This window comes from Miniopterus schreibersii (assembly GCF_964146895.1).
Source record: "Miniopterus schreibersii genome assembly, chromosome: 4".
Taxonomy (NCBI): domain Eukaryota; kingdom Metazoa; phylum Chordata; class Mammalia; order Chiroptera; family Miniopteridae; genus Miniopterus; species Miniopterus schreibersii.
Window position 1 is genome coordinate 18,098,873 of NC_138105.1, and position 22,461 is coordinate 18,121,333.

Here is a 22,461-nt window from a genome sequence, read left to right on the forward strand (position 1 = left end):
AATGGGCAATAATGTACACCCTACCTAACATGTGCCTTTATGATATTTACAGTTTCATAAAAGATATGATGATTAAATCACTTTTGAGTCTGAAATATTTTATATTTTAATCTGGTTGCCTACTTTGAAATAAAGAATGTTTTTAGCCAATTAATATTGAAGTACAAAGGTTCATAGCCAGAGGTCCAAGAATGTGTTTCAGCACAGGTCCTTCAATATTATGCCAAATGGTATGCTGTGTAATTTTACGGGGAAAATGGCCACATGTGACTTTTGTTGGATTCCCAAAGAGGTCAGTGATTCCACCACCTTACATGTAGCTAAGAACCACTGAATTAGAAAAATGACCTAGAGGTAAGTGATCTTTGCTAGAATCTTCAGATTTAATCATACCAAAATAGAGATAATTTCACAAACATTAGAGATAACACATTGAAAGATAGGAAATTTAAAAGGTAAGATGGATGAAACTGATCATTGCCCAGAGGCTTCACATTATTACAGTTAACTTTTCCTTTCTAGATAAACCTAAAAAAAATAAACCAGGAAAACTGACAACCAGCATGTTTTGCAGGTATTACAAGCCTACACACATGCCTTTAGCAAATTTGAATGACTTGATTAACATAAATGACTTTATTTGCCTAGTTTACTTAGGAAGCATAAATCTAGGAGTTCTGGTTGAGCATGTAGTAGATAAATATCTACCTATTTAATGGAACAAAATAAAAAATGAACAGAACTATTAATTATATCATTTCAATGAAAGCAGCATACTAGAAAGCAGGACTGCATTGGTTTTTAATCCTCACCTGAGGCTATTTTTTCCGTTGCTTTTCAAAGGGGGGGGGGAGAGAAACATCAATGTGAGAGACCCCACGGATCAGCAGCCTCCCACAGGAGGGATCGAGCCTGCAACCGAGGTATGAGGTACGGGTCCTTGGCCGGAATCAAACCCAAGACCCTTCAGTCCGCCCGCCAACACTCTAACAGCTAAGCCAAACTGGCTAGGGCTAGGTTGCATTTTTAATGCAAATAATATTAAAGCAAGTTTTATCTTACCAGTAGGGTCAAAACTAAAGATTATCTAATGGCCATTAAATGTATGATGAATGTTTAACAACTCAGAAAAAGAAAAATAAATATTTTCAACCCTAATAAAGAGAGTGTTCTATCTTTGATACCAGCCTAAAGTGAGATAAGTCAAGTGATCTAATTATATAAAAATATCAAGGCAAAAGGCTGTTAAAAGACAAAGAAAATGAGAATCCATAGTGATCATCTACATTAATAAGGATTAGAGATAAAATAAAGTGACCTGAGTATATCGGTGATAATTAGAAATATTTCTAATGAAGTGATCATGGGAAAGTCAAGCTTGCATTTTCTAACAAAACATTAGGAAAAATGGGACATTTACTGGCTACAAAAATGGGATTCTTCGTATGATCGAATTGTATTGCCTGGCTGGTGTGGCTCAGTTGGTTGGAGCATCGTCCTGGGCACCAAAAGGTGGTGGGTTTGATCCAGGTCACGGCACATACCCAGGTTTCCGGTTCCATCCTTGGTTGGGCGGGTGCCTAAGGCAACTAACCCATGTCTCCCCCCCCTTCTCCCCATCCACCTTCCTCTCTCTAAAAATCAATTTAAAATTTTTTAAGTGAACTTGATTTTTTTAATTCTATGTATCATGTGGCATTTCACTATCATTGTTCTTTAAAAGAATACTCAAAATACACAACATTCATTAAAATTTTCAATGAAATAAATTAGATTTCTAAAACTTTAACTTAGACTTCAGAATAAAGAGAATCTATAGAACTCACGTGCTCAAGAGGATTTGATCCTGCCTCCTGCCTTTCCACTCCATCTTTATCCAGACCCGGAGGAAGGCTGGGGCTGAAGGCCATGAGGTCCGTCTTGGGCGCGCCCTCCCCAGAGCACACCCGCGGCCGCCTCTGCTGCGAGGCCGACCAGCTGCCCCCCGCGCCCGGGCACACCAGCCTGGGCTGCCCCGGCCCGCACGCGGCCCCGCTCGGCGCCGCCGAGCACCGCACGGCCGTGTACAGCAGCAGCGTGAGCACCAGCAGGCTGGACACCGCGCAGATGGCGACGATCAGGTACACGTTCACGTCCACCAGCGCCGCCTCCGAGCCCGCGGCGCCCGCAGACACCGACACAGAGGCCTTGGGCGCCTGGCCGCCGTCCACCAGCGACAGCAGCACGGTGGCCGTGGCCACCAGCGCCGGCTCGCCGTGGTCCTTCACCAGCACCAGCAGGCGCTGGCGCGGCGCGTCCGACTCGTCCAGGGCGCGCGTCGTGCTGATCTCGCCCGTGTACAGCCCCACGCGGAACGGGCTGCGCGCGCCGCCCGCCGCCGCCTGCAGCTCGTAACACAGCCACGCGTTGTAGCCCGAGTCCGCGTCCACCGCGCGCACCTTCGCCACCACCTGGCCCGCGCCCACCGACCGCCACACCAGCTCGCTCGGCCCGCCCGCCCCGCCGCCCGCCCCGGGCGGCAGCAGCGCGGGCGCGTGGTCGTTCTCGTCCAGCACGAACACCTGCAGCGTCACGGTGCTGCCCAGAGGCGGCGCGCCCGCGTCGCGCGCGCTCACCTGGAACTGCAGCAGCTCCAGCTCCTCGCGGTCCAGGGGCTGCAGCGCGTACACGCGGCCGCTCTCCGCGTGCACGGACACGTAGCTCGACAGCGCGCGCTCGCCCGCCCGCCGCTCCACCAGCGAGTAGGACACCAGCGCGTTCTCCTGCGCGTCCCGGTCCCGCGCCGACACCGTGAAGATGTGGCAGCCGGGCGGGTTGTTCTCCTTCACGAACACCGTGTACTCGCGCTGCGCGAACTCCGGCGCGTTGTCGTTCACGTCGGCCACCTCCACGGACACGCTGGCTGTGGCCGACAGCGAAGGCGAGCCCCTGTCCCGCGCGGTCACCACCAGCAAGTAGTTCGCCACGCTCTCGCGGTCCAGGGCGCTGTCCAGCACCAGTGAATAATAGTTCTTGAATGTGGACATGATCTTGAAGGGAACTTCGGGAGTTAGAGAACAGGTCACCTGTCCGTTGACACCAGAGTCGCGGTCGGATACACTAATTAACGCAATGACGGTGCTAGGCTGAGTGTCCTCTGGTACTGGGAGAGACAGGGAAGTCACGGTGACTTCAGGGGCATTATCATTAGCATCTAAGATTTCTACCCAGACTGTACAGTGACCTGCCATCGGGGGATTTCCCTTATCTGTGGCCTGTACTTCAATTTCATAAAACTTGTTTTCTTCATAATCTAAAGTTCCATTGACCCTCATCTCTCCATTATTTTTATCTATCGTAAATACGGGCTTTCCATTGGGCTTAACCGACAACATGGAGTATGTCACCTCCCCATTGACTCCTTCATCTCTGTCTGTAGCGTTCAACTTTATTACAAACGTTTCTTTAGCTGCGTTTTCCATTAATCTCACCTTGTATTCTGATTGCTCAAATTCCGGATCATTGTCATTAGTATCCAAGACGCAGACCAAAACCTGGACTGTGCCAGTTAGCTCTGGTTTCCCCCCGTCTTCAGCCGTCAGGAGCAAAGTAATTTCCGGAGTTTTCTCCCTGTCTAGAGACTTCTTTAATGTAAGTGACAGTCTATTGGTTTGCTTATTATTTGTTGGTAATTCTAAAGAAAAATACTCATTTTGACTTAGTCTGTAAGTCAATAGAGCGTTCTCTCCTGTATCCGCATCCGAGGCGCCCTCTAGAGGAAAGTGGGAGTCAGGCTGCTTAGATTCCGGAATCAGCAGCTTTTGTTCTCTGAGCGAGAACACAGGCGGGTTGTCGTTAATGTCCGTCACCTCCACCTCCACGTGGAAAACCCGCAGCGGCCTCTCCACGATCACCTCCAGGTGGATGCTGCACTCCGCGCTGCGCCCGCACAGCTCCTCGCGGTCGATCCGAGAATTCACGAACAAAATGCCATTCTGCAGATTCACCTCCAGAAGGTCCCCGCGGCCCTTGGACGCCACCCGGAACAGGCGCGGCACCAGCTCCGCCAGCTCCAGCCCCAGGTCCTGCGCGATGCGGCCCACGAAGGCGCCGTGCTTGGCCTCCTCGGGGACCGAGTACTGGACCTGGCTGATCCCAGCCTCCCAGAGCGAGAAGAGCAGAAGCGACAGGAGCAGTTGCTGAGTGCCCAGTCCCCCTCCTTGATACCCAAACATTGCATACGACATTTACTTGCAAAATAAGGTTCTTCACACTTACAGTACCAGAGACTCCAGTTTCGGGTTTTAAATCTCGCTGGATTTTTGAGACGTTTCAAAGGATCGGTTAACAGTAGCGACCGGCATGATGGAGTCGTTTCGTATGGGGAGTTTCTGGATAGTCAGACCAGCCCTCGAATGAGCTATTTCCACCAAGTAAAGAGCGACACCTTGTGCCTGAAATTGTGAGTACGGTACACTGCATCCAATACCTCAGAATTTTACTTAAAGAGAAAAAATAACTAATTTTCCATGTTTCGTGCTATTTTAACTCCAAGGTATTATTTTCAAAGTGCTTATTTATGGAATATTCAGATTTTAAATCATATTAAAATTGATGACATATGGGAAACGGCATTCTAGTCTTGACTAACATCAAATTTAAATTTTTGTTCCTATGTTTGATTTTGAGTTATAAAATGATTCTTTTACTTATCTACATATATACAAAGAAACAAATTCTAGGTGTAATTTTATGGAAAACTATGGTTAAACACTTCCTATAGATATTTTTCCTTATATAAAAATATTATCAAATTTAAACTGTTTTTCTTCTAGTCTTCCTTGTTACTTTCACTGCTAGGAGACTCAGGATGAAATTAAAGTTTTAATAACAACTATTTAGTCTTTAAATCCTGCATATTGTATTCCCACCTACGTGCACTTGCCTACTCACATTTTCCTTAGTTCTGATTCTTTATTATTTACATTAAATTGTGATCTTACTATAAACACCTTTATATCCATTAAAGAGCAATAAGAAAACCAAAAATATATTTTCAAATTTGGTAGTTTAAAACATAGATTTCACAAGGTAAAAGTATATTGATGTAAATTAAATTTGTATTTCATGTAAATTTTTAATTCTCATGTAAGTTGCATTGCTCACAGTATAATATGAGGTATCAAAATGACAATTAGTGTAATGGTATCAATGATATGACAAAAGTCATCTTTCAACTCTACAATGAATTTCATTATCATTCAATGAAATAAAAATCACCGTGGAAACGTCTATACCATATTGGTATTTCCAAGTCATCTACATTGGTTTTTGTATATCTAGTCAAGATATATTCATGAGAATAGATGACCTGCTTCTTGTTAAAAGAACTTTTGGTTTAAGACGATAAGTTTATCCAAAACAAGAGAAATGATTTCTAATTGTATCTCCTTTATATGCCTCATAGTGCACTAAAAAAAAATAATGAACAATCAAACAATCTAACCAAATGGCAAATGACTTCAGTGTTTGTAGAAATTCAATTTCATAAAGTACTAAGTAGAAAATGGAAATAACTGATGTGAGTTTTTGTTGCCTGAAGTTGTAATTTAGATACATGTCCTTTGTTTTCACATAGCCTTGGGACATAAGGGTGGGGGAAGAGCATACAATGGAAGTAGAAGAGTAGGAAGTGACTCAGAATATATCACTCTAGCTTGAGCATTTTGTTGTATAGTTTAGACGGTTCATCTCCAATCTAAAAATATTGCAATGACATAAGAAAAAAATCACTAGTATATTAATTTATGTGCTAATATTTTTATTTTCCTTGAATATACACACATGTGGATAAATACAGGGTGAGGCAAAAGCAGGTTTACAGCTGTTTGTATAAAAAATAATATAACAATAAATAATATAAGAATAAACTCTGTGTTTTGCATACTTAACAGATGTAAAGCTACTTTTGCCCCACCCTGTATTCTATTTCTAATTTCAGATCTTGTTCCACTTTTTTCAAATTTATGCTTTTCCTGATATTATCATTCTGCTGGAACTCTTATTAAAGTAATGCAAATTCTTTCTTTAAAACCTATTAAAGCAGGCTCATCATCTTTTGTTTTTCTTTCGCTAATCCTCACCTGAGGATATTTTTCTATTGATTTTTAGAGAGAGGGGAGGGAGGGAGGGAGGGAGGGAGGGAGGGAGGGAGGGAGGGAGGGAGGGAGGGAGGGAGGGAGATGGAAGAGAGAGAGAAACATTGGTGTGAGACACATTGATTGGTTGCCTCCCACAAGGGGATGGAACCTGCAACCCAAGTACCTGCCCTTGACCCAGAATCAAACCCAAGAGCCTTCAGTGAATAAGCCTACTGATCTCTAACCACTTAGCCACACTGGCCAGGGTTCCTCACCTTTTATGACATTGAATTATGTTATACATCTGTAAAACAACCAGTCATATGGGCCTCTAATCCAAAGATAACATTACACTAGATAACAGTAAATTTAACATGATATTTGAAGCCTGTCAGATTTGTTCTGGAGAAAAGAAGCAGCAGATCTTCAACCACTTCACTATGGAAACTGGGACTGAGATATGATATGCAATTTGGAGTCTTCAAAGGTAGATAGATGGACATGAGAAAGTTTACCCATGGGCAATGATGATATTACATGTCTAATTAACCAGGTGTTAGTTACTTAAGAATTACTTTCCAGTAATGTGGTGTTTTGAGAGCATATGAAGTGACACTGGACAAATACCAAGTAATAGAAGAGTTTTATATGTTGTATGAACCAATGATTCATCTTCTGCATTTTGGCTGTGTTATTTTCGCTATCACCATCTCAACCAGCCCCTTTAGAAGAGATCATGCTAGTTTGGAACACACCTTTTGGGGTGGGCCTGAGATCTGGCAGCCAGCTAATGCCAAGAAAGCCACATCAGCCCTGGCCAGTGTCGCTCAGTGGTTAGAGCTCAGTCAGCCCACTCACCAAAGGGTCTCTGGCTCAATTCCTGGTCAAGGGGAAGGGTTGCAGGTCTGTTCCTGGCCCGAGATCAGGGCGTGTGAGGGATGCAACCAATCAACATCTCTCTCTCCTTCTCCCTCCCTTCCACTCTATCTAAAAAAGCAATGGCATCCTCGGGTGAGGATTTAGAAAAGAAAAAAAGCCACATCCATATCATTGATAAATTGATTTTGTAAAATCATTGAAAAGACTGAGGAACTTTATGCCTGACCCTTACTAAACCAATCTGGTTAGCCTTAAGTTCCAACTGAATGCCCTGCTAGTCATGTTAGAGTGCATGGTTTAATGTTCTACTAGTCCTCATCATCCATTAATATTTCAAGATATGTCTAGTACTATTACTTATTGAAAACATAGAGAAATAAATCTTGAAGTCATTCTTGGAAACTCAGGAGGTTATTCAAAATCAATAGATTAGAAGTACTATTCAACGTTGTAGTAACAAAATTATAGGATATACTCAGTGATGTTCACTCTGCCCTATCATGGCTTATTCAAGTATATACAGTTATTTGATCACAGGGTATTTGTTCAGTTGGCACAAATCTCTCAGACAACAATAAGACCGAATAAGACTGAATCTTGAAAGACCTAAATACATTCAAAGATTTCCATGGAGAATATATATACCATTAAAGTTGTATTGAAGTGTGCAATTTTGGGAACACTTATTGAATCCTTGTTGATGTTCTGCATCCTAGAAATAATCATATCACCACTTATATTTGTCCAAAACATTATCCAAACTCACAGTGTTAAAAGGACGAAGTCATTTTTATATGTGTCATTTGTCTTTGGTGTTCTGCAAGAACAATGCAAAGCACAGTCTTCTGATTTTTCTGATACACTAAATGATTCTTCTTATTCATATCACTTCCGAACAATTGATTGATAGTCCTTTTAAGACAACTCTTAATTATTTACCAGTTGCACAATGTAAATGCCTATTTTAATGTGTGATTGATTAACACAAATGATAACGATGATCATGACCTCCTAAGAGAAAAAAGTCACTTAACAACATAAGCATCTTAATTCCTATGGCATTGCACAAAATTAATCGTGAAGATAATCATGAAGGTTTTTTCCTTAGGAAAACAGAGGAGGATTCACCTGTACATAGTTGTGATTTTCCTAGCCAGAACTATGCCTGATCAGAGAAAAATTTACTGCAGAAAGATCTACAGTGAATAAAAGAATGGTTCTGGAATCTAAAAGATATGCATTTGAATATATTTATCATATACTAGCTGGATGGCAGTGGACAAGACAGATATCACACCATCTCTTAGATCATCTTTAAAATTTGAATAGTCACATGCAATTTAAACGTTGTTATAAGAATTAAATGAAATTATGTATTGTAAGCCCTTCACATTGACACCATGTCTAACAAGTAGAAATAGCTCAAATCATAGCGGTTTATTATAGTTAGTGACCAATGTCTGCTCTTGCTCTGTTCTATAGCTAAGGATAAAGACAATTCCAGTACAATAACTAGGGCCAGGTTTTTCCTTTTCTGAAGATTTCCTAGAGTTCATCTTCATGGAAATTGCCCTACATTTTAGGCAAAAAAATGACCACTAATGCCTTCTCCGAACTCCTATTAACTTCACCCTACCTACTGTAACATGGTTCTCCTCCCACAGGTAAATTAACATGTATAATTTATTTCTCCAACAATCCAATTAAACGTCTCTGATTTGTATACTGGAGTCAAAAAGAACAAAAAATACCTTCCACTTTATTTGATTCACACCCTTACACTTCTAAATAAAAGTTATCTGTTGTCTTTTTTATAGACAATTCACATGAATATAGCTTTGGGGCCAAAAAAGCGTTTGCATCAAATGTATCTAAAGTATACAATGTTAAATTCTGAAATGCAATCAACAACACCATTGTCAAGAACTAGTGCCAAGTGTCAAATGGAAGTTCCACAATTGTTATCCTTAAGTTATTTAAAGCAATATTATTTTGAAGACCAAGTGGCTTGGTGGAAACAGGCACCAGCATCACAATTGCCCATACATGGGAAGACTCTCTTAAACTCAGAGCACAAAGAAGTACAACTTTTCCTACCCTAAGATATTTCCACACAGCTTCATGGCAGGTACCATGAATGGAAGAAATATAAGTATAATCAATGCTCAGAAAAATCTTCCAAATAAAGTAGAGGAACTCAATAAATTAATCTGAAGGAAAACAGCAATGGATTCAACAGGCAATGAGCAAACAGACCTTATATTAGGAAATAAAGAATAAATGATCTATCTAAAGCAACTGAAGACTACGAAGAAAATGAGCTTGAAATAAGGGGGGATTAAAGACAAAGAGAAGTAAAATCACCCCCAAAGTCAAAGAGAAACTCCACCCACTAACTCAAAAGAAGCATGCCATTGATTATAAAGAAACAAAATGGTTTATAAAATGAGGCCACCTCACCAGCCCATGCCTATTAGTAATAGGTGAACTTGTGGATTATAGGAAGGTAAGAATTTAAACATGTGTGAATTCAAATTAACTAAATACAAAGTTGTGCATTAATATGGTAACTCTGAGCGCATAAACATAATGAGTGCAGGACACCATTTAGCATAAGAAAATGGATGGGAAGAAGGAACTTGCTGCAATATTGAGAAGCTGAAGATTGGAGCCTTGCCCACACCCACCATTTCTCATCAGTGACCCTAGCCTCCTTCCTGACTTAAATTTATGCATTTACAGGAAGCTTTAGCCATCTATTTCTTTACTGCTATTACTACTATTATTATTTCTACCAACTAATATTCTTAGTGTGTCCACCAAGACTCTTGGTAAAAAGAAATAAAAATGGTTGGACTTTAGTATGCCTTAAAATAAGTCACCGCACCAGAAAGGCCAAAACAAACTTTACAGTAACATGTTGGTGAACTACTATGTGATTGACATTAACAGGCATCAAATATATCCCAGAATTACTGTACTTACATTCCCGCAAATCTGTTCTTCTCCACCATCCCCTGAAGAACCAGGCGGTACACTGGGGCTGAAGGCCATGAGGTCCGTCTTGGGCGCGCCCTCCCCAGAGCACACCCGCGGCCGCCTCTGCTGCGAGGCCGACCAGCTGCCCCCCGCGCCCGGGCACACCAGCCTGGGCTGCCCCGGCCCGCACGCGGCCCCGCTCGGCGCCGCCGAGCACCGCACGGCCGTGTACAGCAGCAGCGTGAGCACCAGCAGGCTGGACACCGCGCAGATGGCGACGATCAGGTACACGTTCACGTCCACCAGCGCCGCCTCCGAGCCCGCGGCGCCCGCAGACACCGACACAGAGGCCTTGGGCGCCTGGCCGCCGTCCACCAGCGACAGCAGCACGGTGGCCGTGGCCACCAGCGCCGGCTCGCCGTGGTCCTTCACCAGCACCAGCAGGCGCTGGCGCGGCGCGTCCGACTCGTCCAGGGCGCGCGTCGTGCTGATCTCGCCCGTGTACAGCCCCACGCGGAACGGGCTGCGCGCGCCGCCCGCCGCCGCCTGCAGCTCGTAACACAGCCACGCGTTGTAGCCCGAGTCCGCGTCCACCGCGCGCACCTTCGCCACCACCTGGCCCGCGCCCACCGACCGCCACACCAGCTCGCTCGGCCCGCCCGCCCCGCCGCCCGCCCCGGGCGGCAGCAGCGCGGGCGCGTGGTCGTTCTCGTCCAGCACGAACACCTGCAGCGTCACGGTGCTGCCCAGAGGCGGCGCGCCCGCGTCGCGCGCGCTCACCTGGAACTGCAGCAGCTCCAGCTCCTCGCGGTCCAGGGGCTGCAGCGCGTACACGCGGCCGCTCTCCGCGTGCACGGACACGTAGCTCGACAGCGCGCGCTCGCCCGCCCGCCGCTCCACCAGCGAGTAGGACACCAGCGCGTTCTCCTGCGCGTCCCGGTCCCGCGCCGACACCGTGAAGATGTGGCAGCCGGGCGGGTTGTTCTCCTTCACGAACACCGTGTACTCGCGCTGCGCGAACTCCGGCGCGTTGTCGTTCACGTCGGCCACCTCCACGGACACGCTGGCTGTGGCCGACAGCGAAGGCGAGCCCCTGTCCCGCGCGGTCACCACCAGCAAGTAGTTCGCCACGCTCTCGCGGTCCAGGGCGCTGTCCAGCACCAGTGAATAATAGTTCTTGAATGTGGACATGATCTTGAAGGGAACTTCGGGAGTTAGAGAACAGGTCACCTGTCCGTTGACACCAGAGTCGCGGTCGGATACACTAATTAACGCAATGACGGTGCTAGGCTGAGTGTCCTCTGGTACTGGGAGAGACAGGGAAGTCACGGTGACTTCAGGGGCATTATCATTAGCATCTAAGATTTCTACCCAGACTGTACAGTGACCTGCCATCGGGGGATTTCCCTTATCTGTGGCCTGTACTTCAATTTCATAAAACTTGTTTTCTTCATAATCTAAAGTTCCATTGACCCTCATCTCTCCATTATTTTTATCTATCGTAAATACGGGCTTTCCATTGGGCTTAACCGACAACATGGAGTATGTCACCTCCCCATTGACTCCTTCATCTCTGTCTGTAGCGTTCAACTTTATTACAAACGTTTCTTTAGCTGCGTTTTCCATTAATCTCACCTTGTATTCTGATTGCTCAAATTCCGGATCATTGTCATTAGTATCCAAGACGCAGACCAAAACCTGGACTGTGCCAGTTAGCTCTGGTTTCCCCCCGTCTTCAGCCGTCAGGAGCAAAGTAATTTCCGGAGTTTTCTCCCTGTCTAGAGACTTCTTTAATGTAAGTGACAGTCTATTGGTTTGCTTATTATTTGTTGGTAATTCTAAAGAAAAATACTCATTTTGACTTAGTCTGTAAGTCAATAGAGCGTTCTCTCCTGTATCCGCATCCGAGGCGCCCTCTAGAGGAAAGTGGGAGTCAGGCTGCTTAGATTCCGGAATCAGCAGCTTTTGTTCTCTGAGCGAGAACACAGGCGGGTTGTCGTTAATGTCCGTCACCTCCACCTCCACGTGGAAAACCCGCAGCGGCCTCTCCACGATCACCTCCAGGTGGATGCTGCACTCCGCGCTGCGCCCGCACAGCTCCTCGCGGTCGATCCGAGAATTCACGAACAAAATGCCATTCTGCAGATTCACCTCCAGAAGGTCCCCGCGGCCCTTGGACGCCACCCGGAACAGGCGCGGCACCAGCTCCGCCAGCTCCAGCCCCAGGTCCTGCGCGATGCGGCCCACGAAGGCGCCGTGCTTGGCCTCCTCGGGGACCGAGTACTGGACCTGGCTGATCCCAGCCTCCCAGAGCGAGAAGAGCAGAAGCGACAGGAGCAGTTGCTGAGTGCCCAGTCCCCCTCCTTGATACCCAAACATTGCATACGACATTTACTTGCAAAATAAGGTTCTTCACACTTACAGTACCAGAGACTCCAGTTTCGGGTTTTAAATCTCGCTGGATTTTTGAGACGTTTCAAAGGATCGGTTAACAGTAGCGACCGGCATGATGGAGTCGTTTCGTATGGGGAGTTTCTGGATAGTCAGACCAGCCCTCGAATGAGCTATTTCCACCAAGTAAAGAGCGACACCTTGTGCCTGAAATTGTGAGTACGGTACACTGCATCCAATACCTCAGAATTTTACTTAAAGAGAAAAAATAACTAATTTTCCATGTTTCGTGCTATTTTAACTCCAAGGTATTATTTTCAAAGTGCTTATTTATGGAATATTCAGATTTTAAATCATATTAAAATTGATGACATATGGGAAACGGCATTCTAGTCTTGACTAACATCAAATTTAAATTTTTGTTCCTATGTTTGATTTTGAGTTATAAAATGATTCTTTTACTTATCTACATATATACAAAGAAACAAATTCTAGGTGTAATTTTATGGAAAACTATGGTTAAACACTTCCTATAGATATTTTTCCTTATATAAAAATATTATCAAATTTAAACTGTTTTTCTTCTAGTCTTCCTTGTTACTTTCACTGCTAGGAGACTCAGGATGAAATTAAAGTTTTAATAACAACTATTTAGTCTTTAAATCCTGCATATTGTATTCCCACCTACGTGCACTTGCCTACTCACATTTTCCTTAGTTCTGATTCTTTATTATTTACATTAAATTGTGATCTTACTATAAACACCTTTATATCCATTAAAGAGCAATAAGAAAACCAAAAATATATTTTCAAATTTGGTAGTTTAAAACATAGATTTCACAAGGTAAAAGTATATTGATGTAAATTAAATTTGTATTTCATGTAAATTTTTAATTCTCATGTAAGTTGCATTGCTCACAGTATAATATGAGGTATCAAAATGACAATTAGTGTAATGGTATCAATGATATGACAAAAGTCATCTTTCAACTCTACAATGAATTTCATTATCATTCAATGAAATAAAAATCACCGTGGAAACGTCTATACCATATTGGTATTTCCAAGTCATCTACATTGGTTTTTGTATATCTAGTCAAGATATATTCATGAGAATAGATGACCTGCTTCTTGTTAAAAGAACTTTTGGTTTAAGACGATAAGTTTATCCAAAACAAGAGAAATGATTTCTAATTGTATCTCCTTTATATGCCTCATAGTGCACTAAAAAAAAATAATGAACAATCAAACAATCTAACCAAATGGCAAATGACTTCAGTGTTTGTAGAAATTCAATTTCATAAAGTACTAAGTAGAAAATGGAAATAACTGATGTGAGTTTTTGTTGCCTGAAGTTGTAATTTAGATACATGTCCTTTGTTTTCACATAGCCTTGGGACATAAGGGTGGGGGAAGAGCATACAATGGAAGTAGAAGAGTAGGAAGTGACTCAGAATATATCACTCTAGCTTGAGCATTTTGTTGTATAGTTTAGACGGTTCATCTCCAATCTAAAAATATTGCAATGACATAAGAAAAAAATCACTAGTATATTAATTTATGTGCTAATATTTTTATTTTCCTTGAATATACACACATGTGGATAAATACAGGGTGAGGCAAAAGCAGGTTTACAGCTGTTTGTATAAAAAATAATATAACAATAAATAATATAAGAATAAACTCTGTGTTTTGCATACTTAACAGATGTAAAGCTACTTTTGCCCCACCCTGTATTCTATTTCTAATTTCAGATCTTGTTCCACTTTTTTCAAATTTATGCTTTTCCTGATATTATCATTCTGCTGGAACTCTTATTAAAGTAATGCAAATTCTTTCTTTAAAACCTATTAAAGCAGGCTCATCATCTTTTGTTTTTCTTTCGCTAATCCTCACCTGAGGATATTTTTCTATTGATTTTTAGAGAGAGGGGAGGGAGGGAGGGAGGGAGGGAGGGAGGGAGGGAGGGAGGGAGGGAGGGAGGGAGGGAGATGGAAGAGAGAGAGAAACATTGGTGTGAGACACATTGATTGGTTGCCTCCCACAAGGGGATGGAACCTGCAACCCAAGTACCTGCCCTTGACCCAGAATCAAACCCAAGAGCCTTCAGTGAATAAGCCTACTGATCTCTAACCACTTAGCCACACTGGCCAGGGTTCCTCACCTTTTATGACATTGAATTATGTTATACATCTGTAAAACAACCAGTCATATGGGCCTCTAATCCAAAGATAACATTACACTAGATAACAGTAAATTTAACATGATATTTGAAGCCTGTCAGATTTGTTCTGGAGAAAAGAAGCAGCAGATCTTCAACCACTTCACTATGGAAACTGGGACTGAGATATGATATGCAATTTGGAGTCTTCAAAGGTAGATAGATGGACATGAGAAAGTTTACCCATGGGCAATGATGATATTACATGTCTAATTAACCAGGTGTTAGTTACTTAAGAATTACTTTCCAGTAATGTGGTGTTTTGAGAGCATATGAAGTGACACTGGACAAATACCAAGTAATAGAAGAGTTTTATATGTTGTATGAACCAATGATTCATCTTCTGCATTTTGGCTGTGTTATTTTCGCTATCACCATCTCAACCAGCCCCTTTAGAAGAGATCATGCTAGTTTGGAACACACCTTTTGGGGTGGGCCTGAGATCTGGCAGCCAGCTAATGCCAAGAAAGCCACATCAGCCCTGGCCAGTGTCGCTCAGTGGTTAGAGCTCAGTCAGCCCACTCACCAAAGGGTCTCTGGCTCAATTCCTGGTCAAGGGGAAGGGTTGCAGGTCTGTTCCTGGCCCGAGATCAGGGCGTGTGAGGGATGCAACCAATCAACATCTCTCTCTCCTTCTCCCTCCCTTCCACTCTATCTAAAAAAGCAATGGCATCCTCGGGTGAGGATTTAGAAAAGAAAAAAAGCCACATCCATATCATTGATAAATTGATTTTGTAAAATCATTGAAAAGACTGAGGAACTTTATGCCTGACCCTTACTAAACCAATCTGGTTAGCCTTAAGTTCCAACTGAATGCCCTGCTAGTCATGTTAGAGTGCATGGTTTAATGTTCTACTAGTCCTCATCATCCATTAATATTTCAAGATATGTCTAGTACTATTACTTATTGAAAACATAGAGAAATAAATCTTGAAGTCATTCTTGGAAACTCAGGAGGTTATTCAAAATCAATAGATTAGAAGTACTATTCAACGTTGTAGTAACAAAATTATAGGATATACTCAGTGATGTTCACTCTGCCCTATCATGGCTTATTCAAGTATATACAGTTATTTGATCACAGGGTATTTGTTCAGTTGGCACAAATCTCTCAGACAACAATAAGACCGAATAAGACTGAATCTTGAAAGACCTAAATACATTCAAAGATTTCCATGGAGAATATATATACCATTAAAGTTGTATTGAAGTGTGCAATTTTGGGAACACTTATTGAATCCTTGTTGATGTTCTGCATCCTAGAAATAATCATATCACCACTTATATTTGTCCAAAACATTATCCAAACTCACAGTGTTAAAAGGACGAAGTCATTTTTATATGTGTCATTTGTCTTTGGTGTTCTGCAAGAACAATGCAAAGCACAGTCTTCTGATTTTTCTGATACACTAAATGATTCTTCTTATTCATATCACTTCCGAACAATTGATTGATAGTCCTTTTAAGACAACTCTTAATTATTTACCAGTTGCACAATGTAAATGCCTATTTTAATGTGTGATTGATTAACACAAATGATAACGATGATCATGACCTCCTAAGAGAAAAAAGTCACTTAACAACATAAGCATCTTAATTCCTATGGCATTGCACAAAATTAATCGTGAAGATAATCATGAAGGTTTTTTCCTTAGGAAAACAGAGGAGGATTCACCTGTACATAGTTGTGATTTTCCTAGCCAGAACTATGCCTGATCAGAGAAAAATTTACTGCAGAAAGATCTACAGTGAATAAAAGAATGGTTCTGGAATCTAAAAGATATGCATTTGAATATATTTATCATATACTAGCTGGATGGCAGTGGACAAGACAGATATCACACCATCTCTTAGATCATCTTTAAAATTTGAATAGTCACATGCAATTTAAACGTTGTTATAAGAATTAAATGAAATTATGTATTGTAAGCCCTTCACATTGACACCATGTCTAACAAGTAGAAATAGCTCAAATCATAGCGGTTTATTATAGTTAGTGACCAATGTCTGCTCTTGCTCTGTTCTATAGCTAAGGATAAAGACAATTCCAGTACAATAACTAGGGCCAGGTTTTTCCTTTTCTGAAGATTTCCTAGAGTTCATCTTCATGGAAATTGCCCTACATTTTAGGCAAAAAAATGACCACTAATGCCTTCTCCGAACTCCTATTAACTTCACCCTACCTACTGTAACATGGTTCTCCTCCCACAGGTAAATTAACATGTATAATTTATTTCTCCAACAATCCAATTAAACGTCTCTGATTTGTATACTGGAGTCAAAAAGAACAAAAAATACCTTCCACTTTATTTGATTCACACCCTTACACTTCTAAATAAAAGTTATCTGTTGTCTTTTTTATAGACAATTCACATGAATATAGCTTTGGGGCCAAAAAAGCGTTTGCATCAAATGTATCTAAAGTATACAATGTTAAATTCTGAAATGCAATCAACAACACCATTGTCAAGAACTAGTGCCAAGTGTCAAATGGAAGTTCCACAATTGTTATCCTTAAGTTATTTAAAGCAATATTATTTTGAAGACCAAGTGGCTTGGTGGAAACAGGCACCAGCATCACAATTGCCCATACATGGGAAGACTCTCTTAAACTCAGAGCACAAAGAAGTACAACTTTTCCTACCCTAAGATATTTCCACACAGCTTCATGGCAGGTACCATGAATGGAAGAAATATAAGTATAATCAATGCTCAGAAAAATCTTCCAAATAAAGTAGAGGAACTCAATAAATTAATCTGAAGGAAAACAGCAATGGATTCAACAGGCAATGAGCAAACAGACCTTATATTAGGAAATAAAGAATAAATGATCTATCTAAAGCAACTGAAGACTACGAAGAAAATGAGCTTGAAATAAGGGGGGATTAAAGACAAAGAGAAGTAAAATCACCCCCAAAGTCAAAGAGAAACTCCACCCACTAACTCAAAAGAAGCATGCCATTGATTATAAAGAAACAAAATGGTTTATAAAATGAGGCCACCTCACCAGCCCATGCCTATTAGTAATAGGTGAACTTGTGGATTATAGGAAGGTAAGAATTTAAACATGTGTGAATTCAAATTAACTAAATACAAAGTTGTGCATTAATATGGTAACTCTGAGCGCATAAACATAATGAGTGCAGGACACCATTTAGCATAAGAAAATGGATGGGAAGAAGGAACTTGCTGCAATATTGAGAAGCTGAAGATTGGAGCCTTGCCCACACCCACCATTTCTCATCAGTGACCCTAGCCTCCTTCCTGACTTAAATTTATGCATTTACAGGAAGCTTTAGCCATCTATTTCTTTACTGCTATTACTACTATTATTATTTCTACCAACTAATATTCTTAGTGTGTCCACCAAGACTCTTGGTAAAAAGAAATAAAAATGGTTGGACTTTAGTATGCCTTAAAATAAGTCACCGCACCAGAAAGGCCAAAACAAACTTTACAGTAACATGTTGGTGAACTACTATGTGATTGACATTAACAGGCATCAAATATATCCCAGAATTACTGTACTTACATTCCCGCAAATCTGTTCTTCTCCACCATCCCCTGAAGAACCAGGCGGTACACTGGGGCTGAAGGCCATGAGGTCCGTCTTGGGCGCGCCCTCCCCAGAGCACACCCGCGGCCGCCTCTGCTGCGAGGCCGACCAGCTGCCCCCCGCGCCCGGGCACACCAGCCTGGGCTGCCCCGGCCCGCACGCGGCCCCGCTCGGCGCCGCCGAGCACCGCACGGCCGTGTACAGCAGCAGCGTGAGCACCAGCAGGCTGGACACCGCGCAGATGGCGACGATCAGGTACACGTTCACGTCCACCAGCGCCGCCTCCGAGCCCGCGGCGCCCGCAGACACCGACACAGAGGCCTTGGGCGCCTGGCCGCCGTCCACCAGCGACAGCAGCACGGTGGCCGTGGCCACCAGCGCCGGCTCGCCGTGGTCCTTCACCAGCACCAGCAGGCGCTGGCGCGGCGCGTCCGACTCGTCCAGGGCGCGCGTCGTGCTGATCTCGCCCGTGTACAGCCCCACGCGGAACGGGCTGCGCGCGCCGCCCGCCGCCGCCTGCAGCTCGTAACACAGCCACGCGTTGTAGCCCGAGTCCGCGTCCACCGCGCGCACCTTCGCCACCACCTGGCCCGCGCCCACCGACCGCCACACCAGCTCGCTCGGCCCGCCCGCCCCGCCGCCCGCCCCGGGCGGCAGCAGCGCGGGCGCGTGGTCGTTCTCGTCCAGCACGAACACCTGCAGCGTCACGGTGCTGCCCAGAGGCGGCGCGCCCGCGTCGCGCGCGCTCACCTGGAACTGCAGCAGCTCCAGCTCCTCGCGGTCCAGGGGCTGCAGCGCGTACACGCGGCCGCTCTCCGCGTGCACGGACACGTAGCTCGACAGCGCGCGCTCGCCCGCCCGCCGCTCCACCAGCGAGTAGGACACCAGCGCGTTCTCCTGCGCGTCCCGGTCGCGCGCCGACACCGTGAAGATGTGGCAGCCGGGCGGGTTGTTCTCCTTCACGAACACCGTGTACTCGCGCTGCGCGAACTCCGGCGCGTTGTCGTTCACGTCGGCCACCTCCACGGACACGCTGGCTGTGGCCGACAGCGAAGGCGAGCCCCCGTCCCGCGCGGTCACCACCACAGCATAGTCCGCCACGCTCTCGCGGTCCAGGGCGCCGTCCAGCACCAGCGAATAGTAATTCTTGAAGGTGGACACCAGCTTGAAGGGAACTTGGGGTGCTAGTGAGCAGGTCACTTTCCCGTTGACACCAGCATCACGGTCGGTTACACTGATCAAGGCGATGACGGTGCCCAGTGGAGCATCCTCGGGAACGGAAAGCGACAGCGAAGTCACTAGTAACTCCGGAGCATTATCATTGATGTCCAAGACTTCTACCAAGATTGTGCAGTGACCAAACATTGGGGGATTTCCTTTATCAACAGCTTCTATTTGAAGCTTCCATAATTTAGTTTCTTCAAAATCTATTTTTCCATTTACTTTTATTTCTCCACTGGCTGAATCTATGCAAAAAGTTGTTTCTGTATGAGAGGAGACACCAGTTGCAAAGGAATAAAGAATATGGCTATTTGAACCCTCGTCCAAATCCGAGGCGTTAAGTTTAATGACCAGTGTACCATTCTCTGCATTTTCCAGTAATTTTACACGTTGGACTGCTTGGTCAAACACTGGGGCGTTGTCATTTGCATCCAGCACTGTGATCTGCAACTCCACAGTACCTGTCAGCTCAGGTTTGCCCCCATCTGTTGCTTTAAGCACCAAGAGAAGCTCCGAAGCGACTTCTCTGTCTAAAAGTTTTTTTAGTACCAGCTGAAGAGGTTTTACCTGGTCGTCGCTGGTCGGTACGTCCAGAGAGAAATACTCGCTGGGGCTCAGTGTGTAGGTGAGCAGAGCGTTGACGCCAATATCTGCATCGGAGGCGCCCTCTAGTGAAAAGTGAGAGTCAAGAGCCCTACTTTCGGAAATAAACAGATTTCTTTGTGTCGCTGGGAACACCGGCGGGTTGTCGTTAATGTCCGTCACCTCCACCTCCACGTGGAAAACCCGCAGCGGCCTCTCCACGATCACCTCCAGGTGGATGCTGCACTCCGCGCTGCGCCCGCACAGCTCCTCGCGGTCGATCCGAGAATTCACGAACAAAATGCCATTCTGCAGATTCACCTCCAGAAGATCCCCGCGGCCCTTGGACGCCACCCGGAACAGGCGCGGCACCAGCTCCGCCAGCTCCAGCCCCAGGTCCTGCGCGATGCGGCCCACGAAGGCGCCGTGCTTGGCCTCCTCGGGGACCGAGTAGCGGACCTGGCCGCTCCCCGTTTCCCAGGCTGCGAGGAGCAGAAGCGAGAGCAGCAGGCGCCGGGCTCCCTCGTCACCTGATCCTGAAGCTAACACCATGCCTGGATCCCGGTTAGTAAATCAAAATTTCATGCGTAGAAAGGTGTAGTCCTTTTGCGATCTTTCTTTTGAGTCTTCGTTCCTGAGATCCCAGGTGATCTTAACAGTATGGGTGTGTTTATAGTCTTTAAAGCTCCGGAACGGTGGAGAATCTTTCTGATTCTGGGAGTCATCGTAATTTTCTTTGTTAAAACAATCCTCTCCTTGGAGAACAGCGACACCCCGTGGCTCACGATGGAAGAACATCTGCATTTATACTAGTATTTCCTTGACTTAATTGCTTCTTCCTCGATTCCTTCGTATTGGTTCATGTTTTTCTTTGTGGGCCTTTAATTTTTTATATATTCCTTGTGTGTGACCACTAACTCAAGGTGGTTTTGTCTTACAAATTAGAATTCCAAAAAGTTTTACCTTGCATAGAGACATCTAGGAGAATGTACTACCGCGCAATCACATTATCAAGTACATGAAGGTGAAAACTCCATGTTGTAGGTTACTGGCGATACTGTTGTTTTAGACTTTTAGAAATGATCATTTTGGAATGGTTTCTTATTAATTTTACTCCATTGCTAATATTCTTTAATTTTCCAATGCTTAACCCTTACACAATGTTAAATTATTCTAAACATTTAGTCCAGTTGTGTAGAGGATAACTCAAGATGCAAGTTCTCTAAGTTACCTCTTTAACATAATGGCATTTCGAATCAGTACTAAATATATAAGCTACTCATCAGTTGATCCAAAGATTTAATTGCTTTCATGTTAATGAATTTACCAAAAGTACTGGCTTCTGGAAACACAAAGTATACTTAACTTTGTCTCATTTTAAACCTTTTCTCCAATTCCTGTGTCTGCTATGGATGAATGTTGTTGCTTCCAACCTGAAGGACAATTTGCATGACACCCATTGCTACTTTTAAAGATAACCTCTTGCTAATAAACACACACACACACACACACACCACTGCATCAGTAATTCATGTTATATTTGTCTGTTTCTTTATACCCATATTATTCCAGAACTGGCTTAAGGAGACCATGATATAAAGGGTATTGAGTCTCATTCATTCATTCAATTTTAATTTCCTGTTTTCATCTCCAATACAAAAATATATATATTGAGATTTTCATAATGGTTATCAATTGCAGTAAAGTTTATCACTGTTGTCTTTTTTAAAAGAAAAATGTTTTACTCCTTCTCAAGGCTGTTAAGGAACCACTACCCAATATTTGAAATCCTTATGCTAAGATGGCAGCCATTGGGAAAATCCCAAATTTTTCTACTAAAAAAAAATTGTAAGTGGATACCCAAGGGAATCTAAGGTTTTATGTAAAAGTACAGTCTTCATTCGAAACACTTTTTAAAATGCTGAGTCAGTGAATCTATGTCAAAGACTTATAATTCAAACTATTTCTAATTCTTTTTTAAATCATGGAAACCATAAATTCAAGACCAACATATTGGCCTAAAGAAGAGCAAGAAAAACTATAGCACATGACAGGGACTAAATTCAGAAAACGGCATGACTAAGAAATAAACCTTGTTTGCTGATTGAAGTAATTTAGTCCCTTGGGAATGACTCCATGCTGAAGGACTGTTCCACTTTTGGTTTAAAGGGTTGCTTCATAAATTAAGAATTTATTAAAGATAGTTTTTAAAGCCCCAAATTCCAAGGCCATCATATAGCTAAGTAACTATAGTATGTCAATAAAGCTAAGGGTTCATTACTCATCTTGAAAAAGACTATCAAAAATCCTATGCCACCAGAGCTAAAGAGTATTCCTGATTAACTTCATTTAATACCATCTAATAAAGAGCAAGTTGATAGTGATTATAAAAATAAGATTCTATAGTTTTAAAAGAAATTAATTTCTTTTGGCAACAATGTTAAAAGCAATCCTTTTTTAAAAAATATATCTTTATTGATTTCAGAGAGAGGAAGGGAGAGGGGGAGAGAGAG

The 22,461-nt window shown here is 43.5% G+C and overlaps 1 protein-coding gene and 2 pseudogenes across 10 annotated transcripts in view; all 3 read right to left on the reverse strand.

Moving 5' to 3' along the window:
• Positions 1-22,461, reverse strand: part of LOC308555968 (protocadherin alpha-C2) — a gene marked incomplete at its 5' end in the record, with an annotated part of 195,225 nt that overhangs the window by 118,824 nt on the left and 53,940 nt on the right. The window contains one exon of one of the 8 annotated variants that reach the window (XM_081134807.1): positions 1,827-4,311. The exons of the other annotated variants lie outside the window; for them this stretch is intronic. Coding sequence (XP_080990933.1) covers positions 1,827-4,226 — 2,400 coding nt within the window. Of the gene's footprint in view, positions 1-1,826; positions 4,312-22,461 lie in introns of those variants that run through there. 8 annotated transcript variants of the gene reach the window in all.
• LOC308555574 (protocadherin alpha-11 pseudogene) lies at positions 9,877-12,453 on the reverse strand (annotated as a pseudogene). The gene has a single exon. The product of its transcript is annotated as a protocadherin alpha-11 pseudogene (transcript).
• On the reverse strand, positions 18,015-20,565 carry LOC308555575 (protocadherin alpha-10 pseudogene; annotated as a pseudogene). Its single transcript has one exon. The product of its transcript is annotated as a protocadherin alpha-10 pseudogene (transcript).